Genomic DNA, 15,450 nt, shown 5'->3' with positions numbered 1-15,450 from the left:
GCGGCGCGCAAGCGGAAAGGTGCCGGCGGAAGAGCAATTTGGGCGAAACAGAGAAAAGCGGCCACTGCTGCGAGAGGCGGCCCAAAAAAAGTTTTTTTTTCTTTCTTTTCGATCTCCGTCGCCCGACACGCGCGGGCGAACAGACCGAGGACGAAGATGGCATCCTCGGTTCTACGATACAAGCACCGCGCCTATACAAGCACCGCGCCTGTACGCGGGCGGTTCCGAAGCGGGCAGGGTGCGAGCGAAGCGGGGACGCGCGGGCGTGAAGGCTGGCGAAATGGCGACCGAGGGCAAGGCGTGCGCTCGCGCGCGCGGAGGGGGGCAAGCGAATGGACGGCGCGATGGAAGCGCGAGTTGCGACTGGAATGATGACACGAAGACCAAGCTTTATGGCAAGCGATGTGAAGGAGGGGCAAGGGTGCACCGAGTCGCGGCAGGCACGGGGTTGATGGCGGAGGGCGCAGAGCGGGACGGGAGGCTGCGCGGCGCGGGCTTCAAGGGCGGGACGTGGAACGCTGGCGCCGCCGGAGATGATGCCCCCCGGCAACGGAAGGAACGGCGCAGGTGAGCCGAGGCATAACGCCGCGTGACGTCCTTGTTGGACGGCCGTCGTAAAAAACGGAAATTCTTTGTCGACGCCAGAGCGCCACCGTCACCCGCCCGACAGCAGTGCACCGCCGAGTGCCTTTTGAGATCAGACCCCGCATGTGCGAGCTGTCGTCTTCAAGCCAACCCCGACCCAGGGCGCCATATAAAACCCCGCCACACCCAGCTTCGTACCCCCCTCCTCCACCCTCCATTCGACTACACGCACCATCCACACTGCCCGATGACGACCGCCACGCTTTCCGACCTCCTCGCCCTGAAGCTCCCGTCCGAGGAGTGCATTGCAGAGTACGTCTGGACGGACGGCTTCGGCAAGCTCCGCAGCAAGGCGCGCGCGCTCTCCTCAGCGCCGTCAGCCCCATCCGACCTCCCGCACTGGAACTACGACGGGTCGTCGACCGGGCAGGCGCCAGGCGAGAACTCGGAGGTCATCCTGCATCCGCAGGCGGTGTACCCGGACCCGTTCCGGGGCGCACCCCACATCCTGGTCATGTGCGACACGTACACGCCGGACGGCGAGCCGATCCCCACCAACTCGCGCTTCGAGTGCCAGCGCGTCATGACCAAGGTGGCCGCGCTGGAGCCGTGGTTCGGCCTGGAGCAGGAGTACTTCCTCATGGACCCGGCGACGGGCAAGCCGGTTGGGTTCCCGACCAAGGGCGAGCCGGAGCCGCAGGGGCCGTACTACTGCGGCGTGTCGGGCGGCAAGATGCACGGGCGCGACGTGGCCGACGCGCACTTTAAGGCGTGCTTGTACGCCGGCATCAAGATCTCGGGCATCAACGCCGAGGTGGCGCCCGGGCAGTGGGAGTTCCAGATCGGGCCGGCCGTGGGCATGGAGGAGGGCGACATGCTGTGGATGGCGCGGTACCTGCTGGAGAGGATTGCCGAGCTCAAGGGGCTGGACGTCAACTACGACCCGAAGCCGGTCAAGGGCGACTGGAACGGCTCGGGGTGCCACGCCAACTTCTCGACCACGCCCATGCGCGAGGCGGGAGGGTACGAGGCGCACATCGTGCCGGCGCTGGAGAAGCTCTCCGCTAAGCACAGGGAGCACATCGCGGCGTACGGCGCGGGCAACGAGGAGAGGCTCACCGGGCACCACGAGACGGCGTCCATCGAGACGTTCAAGTGGGGCGTCGCCGACCGCGGCGCCTCGTGCAGGGTCGGCACGGACACGGTGGAGAAGGGATACGGATACTTTGAGGACCGGCGCCCGGCGGGCAATTGCGACCCGTACATCGTGACGAAGATGCTGGTGCAGACTTGCTGTCTTGATGAGTGATCTGACGCGCGTTTTCTCTCGTTTTTTTTTGGGGGGCCGCGGCGGGCGGGCGATTAGTGTGCGTGCGTGGTGCATGCGCGGAGTTGACGAGACCGTGGTGGACTTACGTCCAGGACAATAAAGATGCTATACTGTAACGGTACTGTACACGCGCTCACGAGCTAGAGCGATGTGGCATAGCGACTTTGCATGCAGCCGTGGTGAAACGCCGCTCGTTGAGGTGTTAACCCTATCGTGCCCCTTGCGTGAGGGCCTTTGTCTGCGATGAACGTCGTCCCGGGGAGTGTGGCGGTCTCGGCGAGGAGCCCCATCCCACGCACGAGGGGATGGGCATCGTTAACAGGGCTTGGGACGTACGGGACGGCGTTCTGTACGGCGTACCGTAGGATTCCAGGTACGGACGGGGTGGGCGTTCGCTCTCGCAACGCGCGCGGCGCAACACCCCGAACCAGGGGGGTGCAGTCGCAAGCGGGGCGGGCGCGCTACGTCTCCGCGCAGCAACAGTGCAAGGCGGCGGCACGGGCGGGCGGGCGGGCGCGGGGGGGGAAGCCCCTCACGAGCCCCTCACGAGCCCCTCATGAGCCCCTCACGCCGGCGTCAGAGGCGTCCACAGTGCCGTTGTGGTTGCTGAATGCCTGGTTGATGAATTCTGGGTGTATGATGGCGCGTGCAGTGATGACGTGGACGGTTGCCCGCGCACATCATGGTATGCAACACTTGGGCGCCTCCCGTTGGATGCATCCGGCGCATCCAGCCTACACGCGCCGCGGCTTTACAGTCGCGCGCTGTCGGCGTCGGCCTCGTCTATCATACCGGCGTCACGCACCCGCAGCCAGTGCGCGTGTGCAGCGCGTGCGGGCGGGGACGCTGGGGAACGACGAGGGGACGTGTACACGTCATGCAACGTGCACACGCCGCGAACGTACAAACTTGTACACGTCTTGAGACCTGTGCACGTCCTGGGACGTGTACCCGTCCGCGACGTTTCCACGCAATGCGCGGAGTAGCCACGTGTGGGATAGTCATACGTGTACACGCGTCGGGGCGGCCCAAAACGATATCGCCGGCAAGAAATTGACACCACACTTGCAAACTGATATACAGTAGAAGGCGATTCCGGACAAAGGCCCACTTTTTCCTCGAGCCCCAGACCTGTACCTTCAAGGTAAATTACTCGCAGGGGCGCCTGTCTAATTCGATTTTGTTTTCGACGTAGGAACGAATTACGAGCTCCATTTCTCCCCTGATACTGTATGCCCATGTACAATACAGTAACCAATTTATTCAGATATGCTGGTGACGGGGAACTGACTGAGACCCTCGCCTCCTTCCTAACCGTGGCACCCCATGCTCTCCAGCCAGTTGTCTAAACCGACACGCCCTTAACCAACCTTCTTTTACTGACAAACATCACTATCTTCCCTCTTCCCGCCTCCCGGCAACATCCCCAACACAGATTAAACGCAGTTCCTTGCACCTCTCCCAGTGCCGTCTCTCTCTTCGCTCGTTCGTGCAGGCACAGCGATCTTGCATCGGTGGATTCGAAGGTGACCAATGAGGGCATGTCTATGGCCCACGTACGACTTGTCGATTTGTGATTCGTGCGCAACTAACTTGTATCGCGCAAATGAGATCGGTCTACTGTACATCGATAACGGATGTCCATTCACTGAACCCCAATCACGCCTGTGTTGTATAATTGGAATGCCTGGGAGAGCACGGGAGCTGCGAATTTTCTCCATTTGGTTGTGCAACAAAGTACTTGTACCTACAGTACTTCATGCGTGTCCATCTCTCTGACGATAAATTCAACATTAACCTGGCACAGTTTCTACTCCTCCCTCATCACCCATCCACAAACACATCGCATTATACATGAATGACCCCGTAATGTAATGCGTAGAACGAAGGAAGCGCCCTACTTTGTTTCCTTTTACGTCCACACGCGTTTCCGTTCCACGACACACTGTACCTGCGCCAGTGCCCTATTCACTATCTCTCATTCCCGGTTAACCAACAACTGCTTAATGCTCTACTCCGCTTTGCCTTACCCTTCAATCCTATACTGTATATACTGTACAAGCTCGACACTGTGGCACTTCGCATGGGTTCAACCGCCCATCAAAAAAACAAGCTTCAACTATTTTCTTCTTCCCAACTTTTCTCCGCATAGAAATACCCCTAAAACGTTCAGAAAGACGGAATGACCTGCAAATCTCCACTCTCTGTCAGCAATTCAAACTATCTCCCCTTTCATTTTGGATATGCACATCTTCTGTAGATCCCAACCCAATGGCATGGCCTTGGGTATAAAGCATCAATGCTTGTAGGTAGCGTTTAAAAGCCACGCCCCACCTCCATCGTCTTCTCACCCATCTACATCTCGTGCCTCCTCTCTCCGTACCAAAAACAGTGCCCTTTTCCACCAGAATCTCCGAAATGGCCTCTGCAGATCAAGTTGTTGACATTGAGAGCCTGAAGGACAATCCTTCTGAACAGAAAGCGCTCTCCGATGACGACCGTACAAGCAAGGCCTTCTTCATTGAAGCTGCTGCCTTGCTCACGATATGGAGTTTGCTGGTCATCAACGAGGGAGCTATTCGCCTGGTTAACTCTGATCCCGCTGGTGGCTTGGATGGAGGTCGACCTCCATCTCTTCTAGTCTTCTTGGCAAGTCTTGCAGAAGTTTTCTTCGGCTTGGTTGGTCTCTTCGTTGGTGTTGCTGGATTCATATTCAGATGGTACAGTACGAGTGTGACGAAGGCTTCTTTGCTCTTGCAAACTCTCCTCGGATATTTTGTCTTCGCCATCTTTGTTTTCGTTGTGCCGGCAGTCAAAGCGATCGATTTGGAAGCACCAACGGGAGAATTGACCCTGGGCCAAGAAAAGTTCTTGATTGCTCTTGGTGTTTTAACATCCTTTCATTTTTGCCTTGCCTTGCAGGGCGGACAGTTTGTCTTCTTCGCACGTCTCATTTGCGCAGGGACCGGGCAGAACTTCCTCATGCAGAACACAGGTAACCGCATGCGTGCGATATTCTGGAACGGGAACCTTGGCTTCGCTGGCATCTGGACTCTGATTACTGGTATTCTCATCAACGCCAATATCGGCGGCGGGAAACTCGATATGCCGTTTCAATCTCCCCCCAATGTTGGAAGGCTACCAGCAATGACAATTGTAACCGGTATATTGCTGATTTTGTGGGCTGCGATGGGGATTTTCTTGGCTCTGTCAAGCAAGCCAGCACCATGGATGTACTACCTTCTTAGCGGTGTTGTATACTTGTTTTCTTATCTGAATTACACCATAGTCCAGTTTGGGGTGATGAAAAAACCCAATCCGATGGGCCCCAGCCCATTTGGGGGTCCTGTTGCGATGCATGGTGGATTAGTGTACATGGTCGTATTCCTTGGTCCCTATTTTGTTCATCTGGCATCGAAGGAGAAGAACGGACATTCGTTGTAAGGAACATTACGGGAGGACAATTGTTGGCACAGCGCTCTTCTCAGCTAATGGGCCATTTGCAAGCATGATGCTCCATAATATGTGCGACTCATGTATTCCGGCAAGGTGCGCACATAACGTAGAGATAGACAACCATGGAAGGATGGCATAAGAGATCAAGTGAAGTTGTATATAGGGAACTCTTTCTTCCAAACAAAACCATTCGTTAATATCATATTAAAAGGTTTCCCATTCATCATGAAAGCAAAACTCGAGACTCTCCGCGAAGTGCAGGGCATTTGGAGCAACAACCGGACCGAGCCTCGCATTTTTCCCTGTCGATAGATATACTGTAACGTTGCAGGGGATGAAAACATGTCACTGTTGAATAGTGAAGTACGCTAATAGAACATATATCGAGCAGTACTAAACTAAGATCAAAAAAATCCATCATTGGGGCAAAATGCCACAAGAAGTCATCACAGAGATGCCCAGTCACGCTGCTCTGTCGTAGCCATTATCGGCGTATTGTAACGACTCGCGGGCAAGACCCTGGCGCGGCGCGAAGGGGAAGAGAAAACCAAGGACCTTACAACGACCCACACGGCAAAGTCACACAGCAGAGGTCTCCTCTGAGTGCGCTGCCTTTATTCTTCCCAACCCCCTGCTGCTCTCTTGGCCCTTTATCCTCCTCCGCTCCGGCCCGGTCGCGGAGCCACCCGCGCCCGTCGGAGCCAGGCACGCCAGCTCGTGTGCCTCGCCCTTTTGGCCCGCACGTCATCGCCCCGCGTGTAGCCCTCGTCCGAGCCAAGGGGTGGCAAATAAAGGTACAATCTGTGAAAACCTAGGAACTTGGAACAGCCCTATTGGCTGTTACCTTTGCTAAGCGAGAGACCGCCCCGTCCGGGGCGGTCCCCTCCAGGCCACCTTCATTCCCTTACAGCATCCGCTGCTGTCGTGGTCAATCCTCTCACTTGCGCACCACGGCTCTGCCCCTTACCGCGAACAGCTGCGTTCGCGCTCGCTTGCAGACCGGTGTTTCCCAACAGCTCCGAGCTATTGCTACTACCGATCTGCACCGAGCAGGGCGTTACAGAGTCCCATGAACTAGTACGTCAGTGCCAGTTCATTTCATGGAGCAAATACGAAGGGCAAGCTTCTTCATACCCCGCTTGTTCGGGGCGTGCAAGAAATCCTGCAGCATTGCAGGTAGGTCCTCTGCAACGTGTTGCAGCGGCTCCCAGGTCAAGTCGACTGTATCAGGTAGTCCATCCCATTCAATCTGCAGCTCAATGTTGCCGCTTCCGTTTCGAATGTCCCTCACCTCCTTGGCGCTCTCGTATCTGGCCTCAGTGTGCTGCGCGTGCCGTAGCAGAGCAGGCTCGGCCTTGAGGCCATCTATGTCAGCCCTATACAATAGCAGCCTTTGTGCATGTACCGTCTCGCGCTTTTCTTCCAGCAGACTTTCGACCTCAAAAACAACTCCTGAAATGACCCGGCAGATGCGGCGCGGGCCCCGCCACCAGAACTGCAGCTTGTGTCCCTTGCGTTGTGCCTGGCAAACTAAAACGAAATCTCCATTGCCAAACTGCGCGGCCTTGACATTTGTTTTTTTGGTTGTGCCGGTCTACCTGTCGCTGTGTAGACAGTTACACTGCCACAAATCGACACCAGTGACTTGCGCACGACAAAAGGCGAAACGCAGGTCACTGACAGGAGAAAAAGATAAATTCACCGACACAAGCCGAGACACAAACCGACAGGAAACGAAGCGAAACACTGGCAGCAGCGAAATCAGCTTCGAGCAACCAAAGCCTTCAGACTATAAGTAGCTAACTTGTAGGAGTAGAACGAGATATAGGGCCGAACTCAGAAGTAAACTCTCCTCTCAACACCAGTGGCCGACCACCCGAGTTCGACCACTACCCGGACGCTGTCCGTACCTCCGCACCCCTACCTTTTAGGGTACAGTTGTCTCCAGAAATTTCTGGCCGGCCGAAAGACGTTTTGTACTCTGTCTATGGGGCTGGAAACACGCGCTAAGCACTACCGAGCCTCCCCGCAACGCTTTCATGCGCAATCGCGTTCGCCTGAAAGTTCGCTGCCGTGTACGATGGTCAATGAACCCGCTGATGGCACAAGCGGTGCTGTGACCGTGTTCCAATCAATCTCGCATCCTGTCCTGCGTAGCCTCGACCCAGTGAAGGTGAGCGTTTTTATCAAGGAGCGCGAGCGCTACGACTTGACTGTTGTCGAGAGGAAAGCCGAACTGCCGACCCTTACAGCCGCCCCCTATACAGCATGCATCGACCGAGCCCTGTTACGCAACATGCACTTCCTCGGAGAGTTCGATATTATTGCCCCGGATGTCTCGGCAGAGAACTTGACTTCCGAACAAATTAAGGCGTTCATCCACGGTCTTGTCAAGAAGCCATTGACTGGTTACGATCCCAGGGCAATCGACGACGCCCTGAAGGGCCTATCAATGCCAAACAGCATATCTGACGCACAAGCGCGGGTCCTGCACTTTGCCAACGACTTCTTTGAGCGGCTGGAGGCGATTGGGTATGGCTCGTTTAAGGCCACAAACAAAGAGAAGACTGTTGAACTCATGTGCGACCACGTGACGCCTTACCGGCTTCGTGAAGTAATGTCCCGCAAACTTGAGTTCGATAAATCGCTCAGAGAGGATGTGAAGGGAATTGTTAAGGCCCTGGTGGTTGAAGCAGCATCATGCCAAACCTACTTTGTTTAGAACAAACATCATCGCGACCGTGGGCGCACAAATGATTCGAAGTCAAGCGCTAATAGCACGACTAAAGGCGACCACACTATCTTGAAGAAAAAAGAGAAGGATCCGCCAGTCTGCCTTTTACCGGCGCAAAAGGCCAAGGGAATTAAACACTGGCTAAAGGACTGCCCGGACTGTACCGAAGAAAAACGCAAGAAACTTCGAGAAGAATATAAGAACTCGAAGAAAAGCAGCAAGAACGACGGAAGTGCCAGGCGTGTAGAGACAAATCCTTGTGAAGGCCCAAGTAGTGTGGTCTTTAGTGCTACCTTCGGAGACCGCCATCGGGACATTGTAATGGCCGATATTGGGGCCGACGTAAACCTAATGGACGCCAAGACACTTCACAAAATCGAAGCTGCTGGTTGCGACGTCAACATCAACACTCTCCCACACCCACTTCGCCTCAATATGGCTGCAAGCACTTCAGCATCTGGTGAATCTGCTATAATTGAGTGCGACCGAACTGCGGTCCTCACCCTTGAGTTACATGTGCGGCACGGCTCTACACTTGTGTTGCGTAACCTACGCTGGGTTGTCACGAAGCAACATGTTGGTGAATCCCTCCTCGGCCGCCCTACACTGGAAGCTCTCGGACTTAACTATGTCGATATCCTCGCAAGTGCCGCCGATCGCCTTAATGGAGAAACCGACCTGAGCTCTTTGCATGCCGACATTATCAATACAACCGAAGGAAAAGTCTCTAGATTGTCGCATGAAGCGGTGTTTCACAGTGACAAGGGCGTCGATGACTTCGCCGAAGACGAGGAATGGCTTGATATGGGTGATGACCAACCGGAGGAAAGAGCATCTGCGCGACAAGCCCTATTCAACAAAGCTGTCACAAATGGGATCTCAGGTGAAGGAGCGACAGAGCTGCACAACATTCTAACTGAGTTTGACGACGTCCTGCGTATCATACATGGACCGGGACCCCCGGCGGATGTCGAGCCTATGACCATCGATCTCATCGATAATGCAAGACCTGTCCAAGCGCGAACACGCAGATACCCTCCGGACAAACGCAAATTCCTCGAGAGGTACACAGGCAAGCTTCTCGATTACGGTTTCCTCAAGACCACCAACAACGCTGAATGGATAGCTGCGCCACTCATCGTGCCTAAGGCACCCCCGGCTAACTTCTGCCTAACCGTCGACCTACGTCCGGTCAACGCCGCTACAAAGCCCATGGTTTGGCCGATGCCCAACCTGGACGCTGAGATATCCGACATGCATGGCAGCAAGTACTTCGCTTCCATCGATTTTGTCAGCGGCTATTGGCAGCTGCCCATGGCCGAAGAATCGCAGCCTCTACATGCGTTCATGACCAACAATGCTGTTGTACAAGCAACCCGGACATTACAAGGTGGCCGTAATAGCGGTGCTAACTTTCAGGGCAAAGTTGAACCTTTATTCTGCAAACTTCGTACTTCGCTCAAGGCTTGGCTCGACGACTTCGCCCTACACCACGAAGCAGAATCAGGATTGCTACAAGTAGTCCGCAAGTTTTTCCATATATGCCGAAAGCGTAGCTTGAAGGTGTCCATGACTAAGTCTCACCTATTCTCGAAAGAACTCAAGTGGTGCGGGCGGATTATTACGGGCGACGGTACACGGTATGATCCTCGAAAGTTTGACGGACTGCGCAATTGCCGTTCGCCTATCACCGCGGCAGAACTTTGTGAGTATGTACACTGCGCGGCATGGATGTCACAAGGCATTCCAGATTTTGCCAAACGAGTCTCACCTCTCCGTGCTCTGCTCGAAGCAGCATACAAAAAGAGCGGTAAGAGAACAAAGAGGTCGATTTCCAAGATCACTCTAGAATCTATCGGCTGGCAGGAAGATCATGAAACTGCGTTCCGCGACATACAAGCCCAACTCCGCGAACAAGTCGAATTGTCGCATCGCGATCCTTCGAAGAAACTCTGTGTCTATACTGACGCAAGTGAAGCATACTGGGCCGCTGTCGTAACAAAATGCGAACCAGCAGAACTCCTGAAGCCAGTGTCGGACCAAACCCACTCGCCACTTGCATTTCTCTCCGGTGAGTTCAAGGGGCCGCAAATTGGCTGGACTATTTACGAAAAAGAAGGGTTCGCTATCGCCGAAACATTCCACCGTCTGGACTACATGCTTATGTGTGAACCAGACACACGTGTCTTTACCGATCACCGTAATCTCCTGTTCGTCTTCGCTCCATCTACTCTCGAACCAAGCCTTGGTAGACACAAAGTACTCAAAGTCCTACGCTGGGCCGTTTTTTTGTCACAGTTCATGTACCGTATCGAACATATCGATGGCGAGGCAAACGTAATGGCAGACATCATGACGCGCTGGCTCCGCGGCTATCGAAACCCAAACAAAGCGATCAAACGCGTTGCACACATCCTACAGCAATACGATATTGTGCCCTCATCCGCCGACCCCGACTTCGACTGGCCTAACATGAAGCAGATCTGCAAGTACCAAGATGAAAACTCTTCAACGCGCCCGATGGAAGCAAAAATTGACGCCCATGGTGTTTATTGTATCAAGGGCAGAAAATGGATTCCCGATCAAGCTGACGAGCTCCAGCTACGACTTCTTATCGTCGCGCATTGTGGTACCTCAGGTCATCGCGGTGCCGAAGCAACTGCAGACGTCCTCCGCGAAGAATTCAATTGGTCTACAATGGAAAGTGACTCTCGTGCATTCGTGTCTGACTGTATCCATTGCGTCATGGCTAAGACCGGCGACAGAATCCCTCGTCCTCTCGCATCCACACTTCATGCAACGAGACCCAATGAAGTCGTGCATTTCGACTACTTGTACATGGGGCCGAGCTCTTCCGGTGAAAAGTACGTACTGGTTATCAAAGACGATCTCAGCAGCTACCTCTGGCTCTTACCAACTACAAACGCCAACGCAGAGTTCGCAGCAAAATCATTGGCTCGGTGGATCCGAACATTCCCCGCCATGATCGTTTGGGTGAGTGACCGGGGTACCCATTTCAAGAACGAAGTCATGACCCTACTGGCGGAAGACTACCGCATTACGCAAACTTTTACGACGGCATACTCCTCGTGGTCAAACGGAACCGTTGAAGCCGCCAATAGAAACGTCATGGCAGCTTGTCGCTCTCTTACTACCGAACTAAAGCTTGGTCCGCATGACTGGCCCGAACTGGTGCCTATTTTGGAGTCCATCATCAATGAATCCCCAACCACTAGGCTCGGTAAACGACCTGATGGTGTATCCTACTCACCGCTCGAAGTCATGACCGGCATACCCCCTCGCCGTGAGCTACTCCGCGGCAACCATTTGCGAAATGGCAGGGTCGAACGTCTCGCCCTCGACCGCATCCGTGCCCAACAAGTGACTTCTATATCAAAGCTACAATGTACCCTTCACGCCATGCACAAGGTGGTGAACAAAGCTGTGTCAAAAAACCGAGCTCGACAGCTACGCTTTCACAACAAGCGCACCAACATCATTGAACCAAACTTTTCCCCGGGTGATTTCGTCTTAGTACGCCGAGGGCAGAACAAAGGGCATAAGATGAACTTCCGCTGGATGGGGCCGCGTCGAATTCTCGAACCCGTGAGCGAACTAGTCTACAAAGTGGCCAAGCTCGACGGTTCTTCTGTTGACCAAGTGCACGCCGCGAGATTACGCCTCTACCGCCCTAGCGACGAAAACAAGCCAGTATCTTCGGAACTCATGGAACTAGCCGAAAGGACGGAAGCTGTGTACGAACTCATTGAACGGGTTGTCGATATTGGTAAGGATAGCGATGGGATCCACTTACAAGTCCAATGGCTTGGCCTCCCGGACGAGCGCGATTGGACCTGGGTTACCCTCATGACAATGAATGAAGACGCCCCCGCTATGCTCACAGAATTTCTCTCTACTTTCAAGCGCTAAAAGAGCTTGATGACAAAGGCAAAGCAGTGTATCCTCCAAAACAAGTGACCTCACTACTTCGTCGCAAGCTCAGGGGCCGTGTAGACAGTTACACTGCCACAAATCGACACCAGTGACTTGCGCACGACAGAAGGCGAAACGCAAGTCACTGACAGGAGAAAAAGATAAATTCACCGACACAAGCCGAGACACAAACCGACAGGAAACGAAGCGAAACACTGGCAGCAGCGAAATCAGCTTCGAGCAACCAAAGCCTTCAGACTATAAGTAGCTAACTTGTAGGAGTAGAACGAGATATAGGGCCGAACTCAGAAGTAAACTCTCCTCTCAACACCAGTGGCCGACCACCCGAGTTCGACCACTACCCGGACGCTGTCCGTACCTCCGCACCCCTACCTTTCAGGGTACAGTTGTCTCCAGCTGTCTCCCCTTAGTAGTGCGTTATGCCAGACTACAGTTGACGTCGGCCAATGCTGATTGCATCGTTTCCAAGGAGAGGAGCTGTTGAACCCGCACTTCATCCTCACTGCCAGCTTGCTTGTACTTGTCGAGCGGGAGCGCACGAAGGAGGGGCCTCACAGGTTTCATGCCGGTGAACGCCTCTAAAGGCGTGCGGAACACCGCGGGGTTTTTCTTGTCCCGCGCACCCGGCGGCGCAGCGGCGCCTGATTCAGAACACTTTGAACGCATTCAGTCACGGCTGGCCAATCTTGAGGAGCCAAGCGCCACTCCGAGAGCAATGCCTTGCAGGCCCGGAGGACTTCGCGACAGATCCGCTCGACACTTCCACTAGCCCACGGCGAGTACGCCGTTGTAAAATTATGAGCTACGTGAAACTTATTCTTGAAATGGCTCCCTTAATCGCTAACCAACCACTCGAAGCTGCCAAACACCCTAATCCACATCGAGAGTGCCTCCGCGGCGGCGTCGCTTGTGGCATCTGTTGTCGGCCACAGCCACACATATCCAGACAGGTCGTCCCGAATCAGCAGCACGTACTTCTGTTCGGTGCTGCTGGCGCCCATGAACAAGTAATCTATGTGCAGCACCTCATTCGGCCGTTCCGCATGACGGGCAGTAGCGAGCAGTCTCGGGATGCGCGTTCCAGCGCGGGTGGCCAGACAGTGAATATAGCTGTTCACAAACTGAGTCACGTCCTTTTTCTGGGATTCCTAAAAGAAATCCTCGTGCACTGAGATTTCCGTTGCGTCCCTTCTTCTGTGGCCCATCGACTCACAGTGGGCACGGCCAAAGGTGCGGGTCGGATGTTCCCGGAATACAGGGAGTTTAACCCGCGGACCAGCCGCTTTGTAACCTTGGCGATAGTTCCCTTCGCTTTCGGCGTTGCTGTTTCCGCGAGTTTCCTCGCCCTGTGCCGAAGCCCACATGTTCGGGATCCCCTATAGGAAGGGGTAAATCATCCCGCAAGTCCATCGAATATAAATTAGTGTTGTTGTCGTCACAACTGCCGTCAGTCGCCGTAGGGAGACTTCCACAGCCAATTAATTCTTAGCGCGGGGTACCCCCAGAGAGCTAATGACGCAGTCCACAATTTTTGCAAGAGTAGCCGCCTCCCGTTTGTTTCCCAATCCTCCAAGCTGTCGTGCTTGGATCCATGCCGATACCGTAGGGTAATTCGTCAAGGCTTTCCGCAACATCATTTCTCTTTCTAGATTATCCACCAATAGGGATTGCCCGGGAAAGTTTGGTCAGCCACCGCGGCCCAAACCTTCTCGTTTTCTCGTTTCTTCGTGGCCCTTCGGCGACGGCGATCCTTCTGATAATCATCGTATTCCGAATCGCTCTCTGAGGGCCACCCGTCATCGTCAAGTGGCGGACCGCCGCCCATGCTGGCTCGGAGTTCCTTGAGTAAATCAAGCTTTTCCGGATTACTCCTCTTGTCTCTCTTTTTCTTTTTGGGCTTATGGGCTTCTTCCTGAAGTTTCTGCTGTGAGGCCTGCATATTTCTCAACATCGAGAGAACTTGCTTCATGCTCCCGTTAGTGTCATTACTTTCTGCCGGCCTCACTTTTTCTACTTCATCATCCGTACCAGAGCCCTCATCCGACTCTTCTTGCTCATCTGTCTCTGCACGGGATCCCTCCGTGGCCGCCGGGAGGCCCCGGAGTCACCCGACGTCCCCATCAGCTGAGTCTCCACTTCTCGTCTTTTCGCTAATGCGGCAGCCCTTTGGCTATCTGGGACTGCGTCAGACGGGTTGATCCCGGAGTCTAATCCCGATAGTAAGTCACTGGGGGACTCGCTGTCGGGTACCCCTTTTAACTCTCTTCGAATGGCCCTCAATAGGGCCTTCTTATCTTTTGCAGCTTCTCCAACGAAACCGATAAGTTTCCGCTCAAAGCGTTCGCCACCATCTCCTGGGCATCTGCCTCACGTTCCCTGATCCTTGTCACAGGATAACTCCTCTCCGCCCTGGGTTGGGTGAGAGGCGGAGGCAATAGCGAGGGAGCGCTCGGCGTGGACGCGACGCGCTAATTGAACCGATCGGACGAGCTCGCGAAAAGGGAGTGGCTCACTGGCCCGTTACGCGCAGTCGCCTCGTAATGCGTGAACGGGAGCGACCGGTAACGTGTTAGAAGCCAGCGCGCGAGATAGACAACCGAAACGGACGTATATAGCCGCGAAACGGACGGGGGCGAGCTTGCCCCAGTTTAATGGTGGGGACGGGTGTCAGGTCTTAACCCCTCAGAGGGACGCCTCGAACACCTGTCCCCGTATACAGTACCTGCCGCCTAGTGCGTACGAGGTACTGTACGCCATTAAAAAACTAGCGCCTCAATTCCTAATTACCGCGCGGACGCTGCAGCTACACTTGTATACTACTGTACACACGCGCTGCTTAGAGACTGCCGCACGGATGCCACGTGTGCTAGCGTACACGCGTAATACCAGCAGACTACCGCTTGGCCGACACGTGCACTACTGTACACGTACGCCAGATTACGACCGCTCGGCACGCGTGCGCGCTCGCTACACGTAGGCACAACCGCCCACGTGTATACCGTACACGTCCATCCGATGACCTCCGCGCGCTCGCGCCGGTTATTATACTACAGTCACCAGGGATTTGCAATATTTATTTCTCGCAGGTCATATATCTCCCATGAATAATCAAACCAAACTATTCAGAGGGCCACTTTCACCCACGTCTAAGGCTTGAGAATTATGGGAGGGCTGCTACAGGCTGAGGGCGTGACTAAAACGTCCAGTCGTCACCTGACCCCATACTCGTGGAACTAGGTCTAGGCCGCCTATTCGCAGCGCCCTTGGCCTACAATCGGTTGCATTCCAGTTGGAACTGTGGAACCTTCGCAGTATTTTTTCTGGTTTCCTTCTCTGATCCCTCACAACCCCCCGTTGAATAACCTGATATCTTGTAGCCTACCAAAGCAGA

General features: G+C 54.6%; 3 protein-coding genes; 2 read left to right on the top strand and 1 right to left on the bottom strand.

Annotated features, from left to right (window-relative positions):
* Positions 1 to 497: 497 nt before the first annotated feature.
* Positions 498 to 803, bottom strand: CHC_T00005452001 (hypothetical protein). Its single transcript, XM_005717077.1, has one exon. The coding sequence runs from the start codon at positions 801 to 803 to the stop codon at positions 498 to 500; it is 306 nt and encodes a 101-aa protein (XP_005717134.1).
* Positions 804 to 832: 29 nt separating this feature from the next.
* On the top strand, positions 833 to 2,088 carry CHC_T00005451001 (hypothetical protein). XM_005717076.1 is given in 2 exon segments: positions 833 to 1,894; positions 1,895 to 2,088. 1 exon segment carries the CDS (start codon positions 833 to 835, stop codon positions 1,892 to 1,894), a length of 1,062 nt encoding a protein of 353 aa, XP_005717133.1. The 3' UTR covers positions 1,895 to 2,088.
* Positions 2,089 to 4,333: 2,245 nt separating this feature from the next.
* Positions 4,334 to 5,602, top strand: CHC_T00005450001 (hypothetical protein). XM_005717075.1 is given in 2 exon segments: positions 4,334 to 5,359; positions 5,360 to 5,602. The coding sequence occupies 1 exon segment, from the start codon at positions 4,334 to 4,336 to the stop codon at positions 5,357 to 5,359; it is 1,026 nt and encodes a 341-aa protein (XP_005717132.1). The 3' UTR covers positions 5,360 to 5,602.
* Positions 5,603 to 15,450: the final 9,848 nt, after the last annotated feature.

The sequence above is a fragment of the Chondrus crispus genome, genomic scaffold (assembly GCF_000350225.1).
Source record: "Chondrus crispus Stackhouse genomic scaffold, scaffold_295, whole genome shotgun sequence".
NCBI lineage: Eukaryota > Rhodophyta > Florideophyceae > Gigartinales > Gigartinaceae > Chondrus > Chondrus crispus.
Note: the sequence above shows the minus strand (reverse complement) of the source record. Positions and strands in the feature narration are given on the sequence as shown.

Excerpts from the sequence above, each read along its gene's own strand:
- CHC_T00005450001 (XM_005717075.1), top strand. The coding sequence starts at position 4,334 with ATGGCCTCTGCAGATCAAGTTGTTGACATTGAGAGCCTGAAGGACAAT.
- CHC_T00005451001 (XM_005717076.1), top strand. The coding sequence starts at position 833 with ATGACGACCGCCACGCTTTCCGACCTCCTCGCCCTGAAGCTCCCGTCC.
- CHC_T00005452001 (XM_005717077.1), bottom strand. The coding sequence starts at position 803 with ATGGAGGGTGGAGGAGGGGGGTACGAAGCTGGGTGTGGCGGGGTTTTA.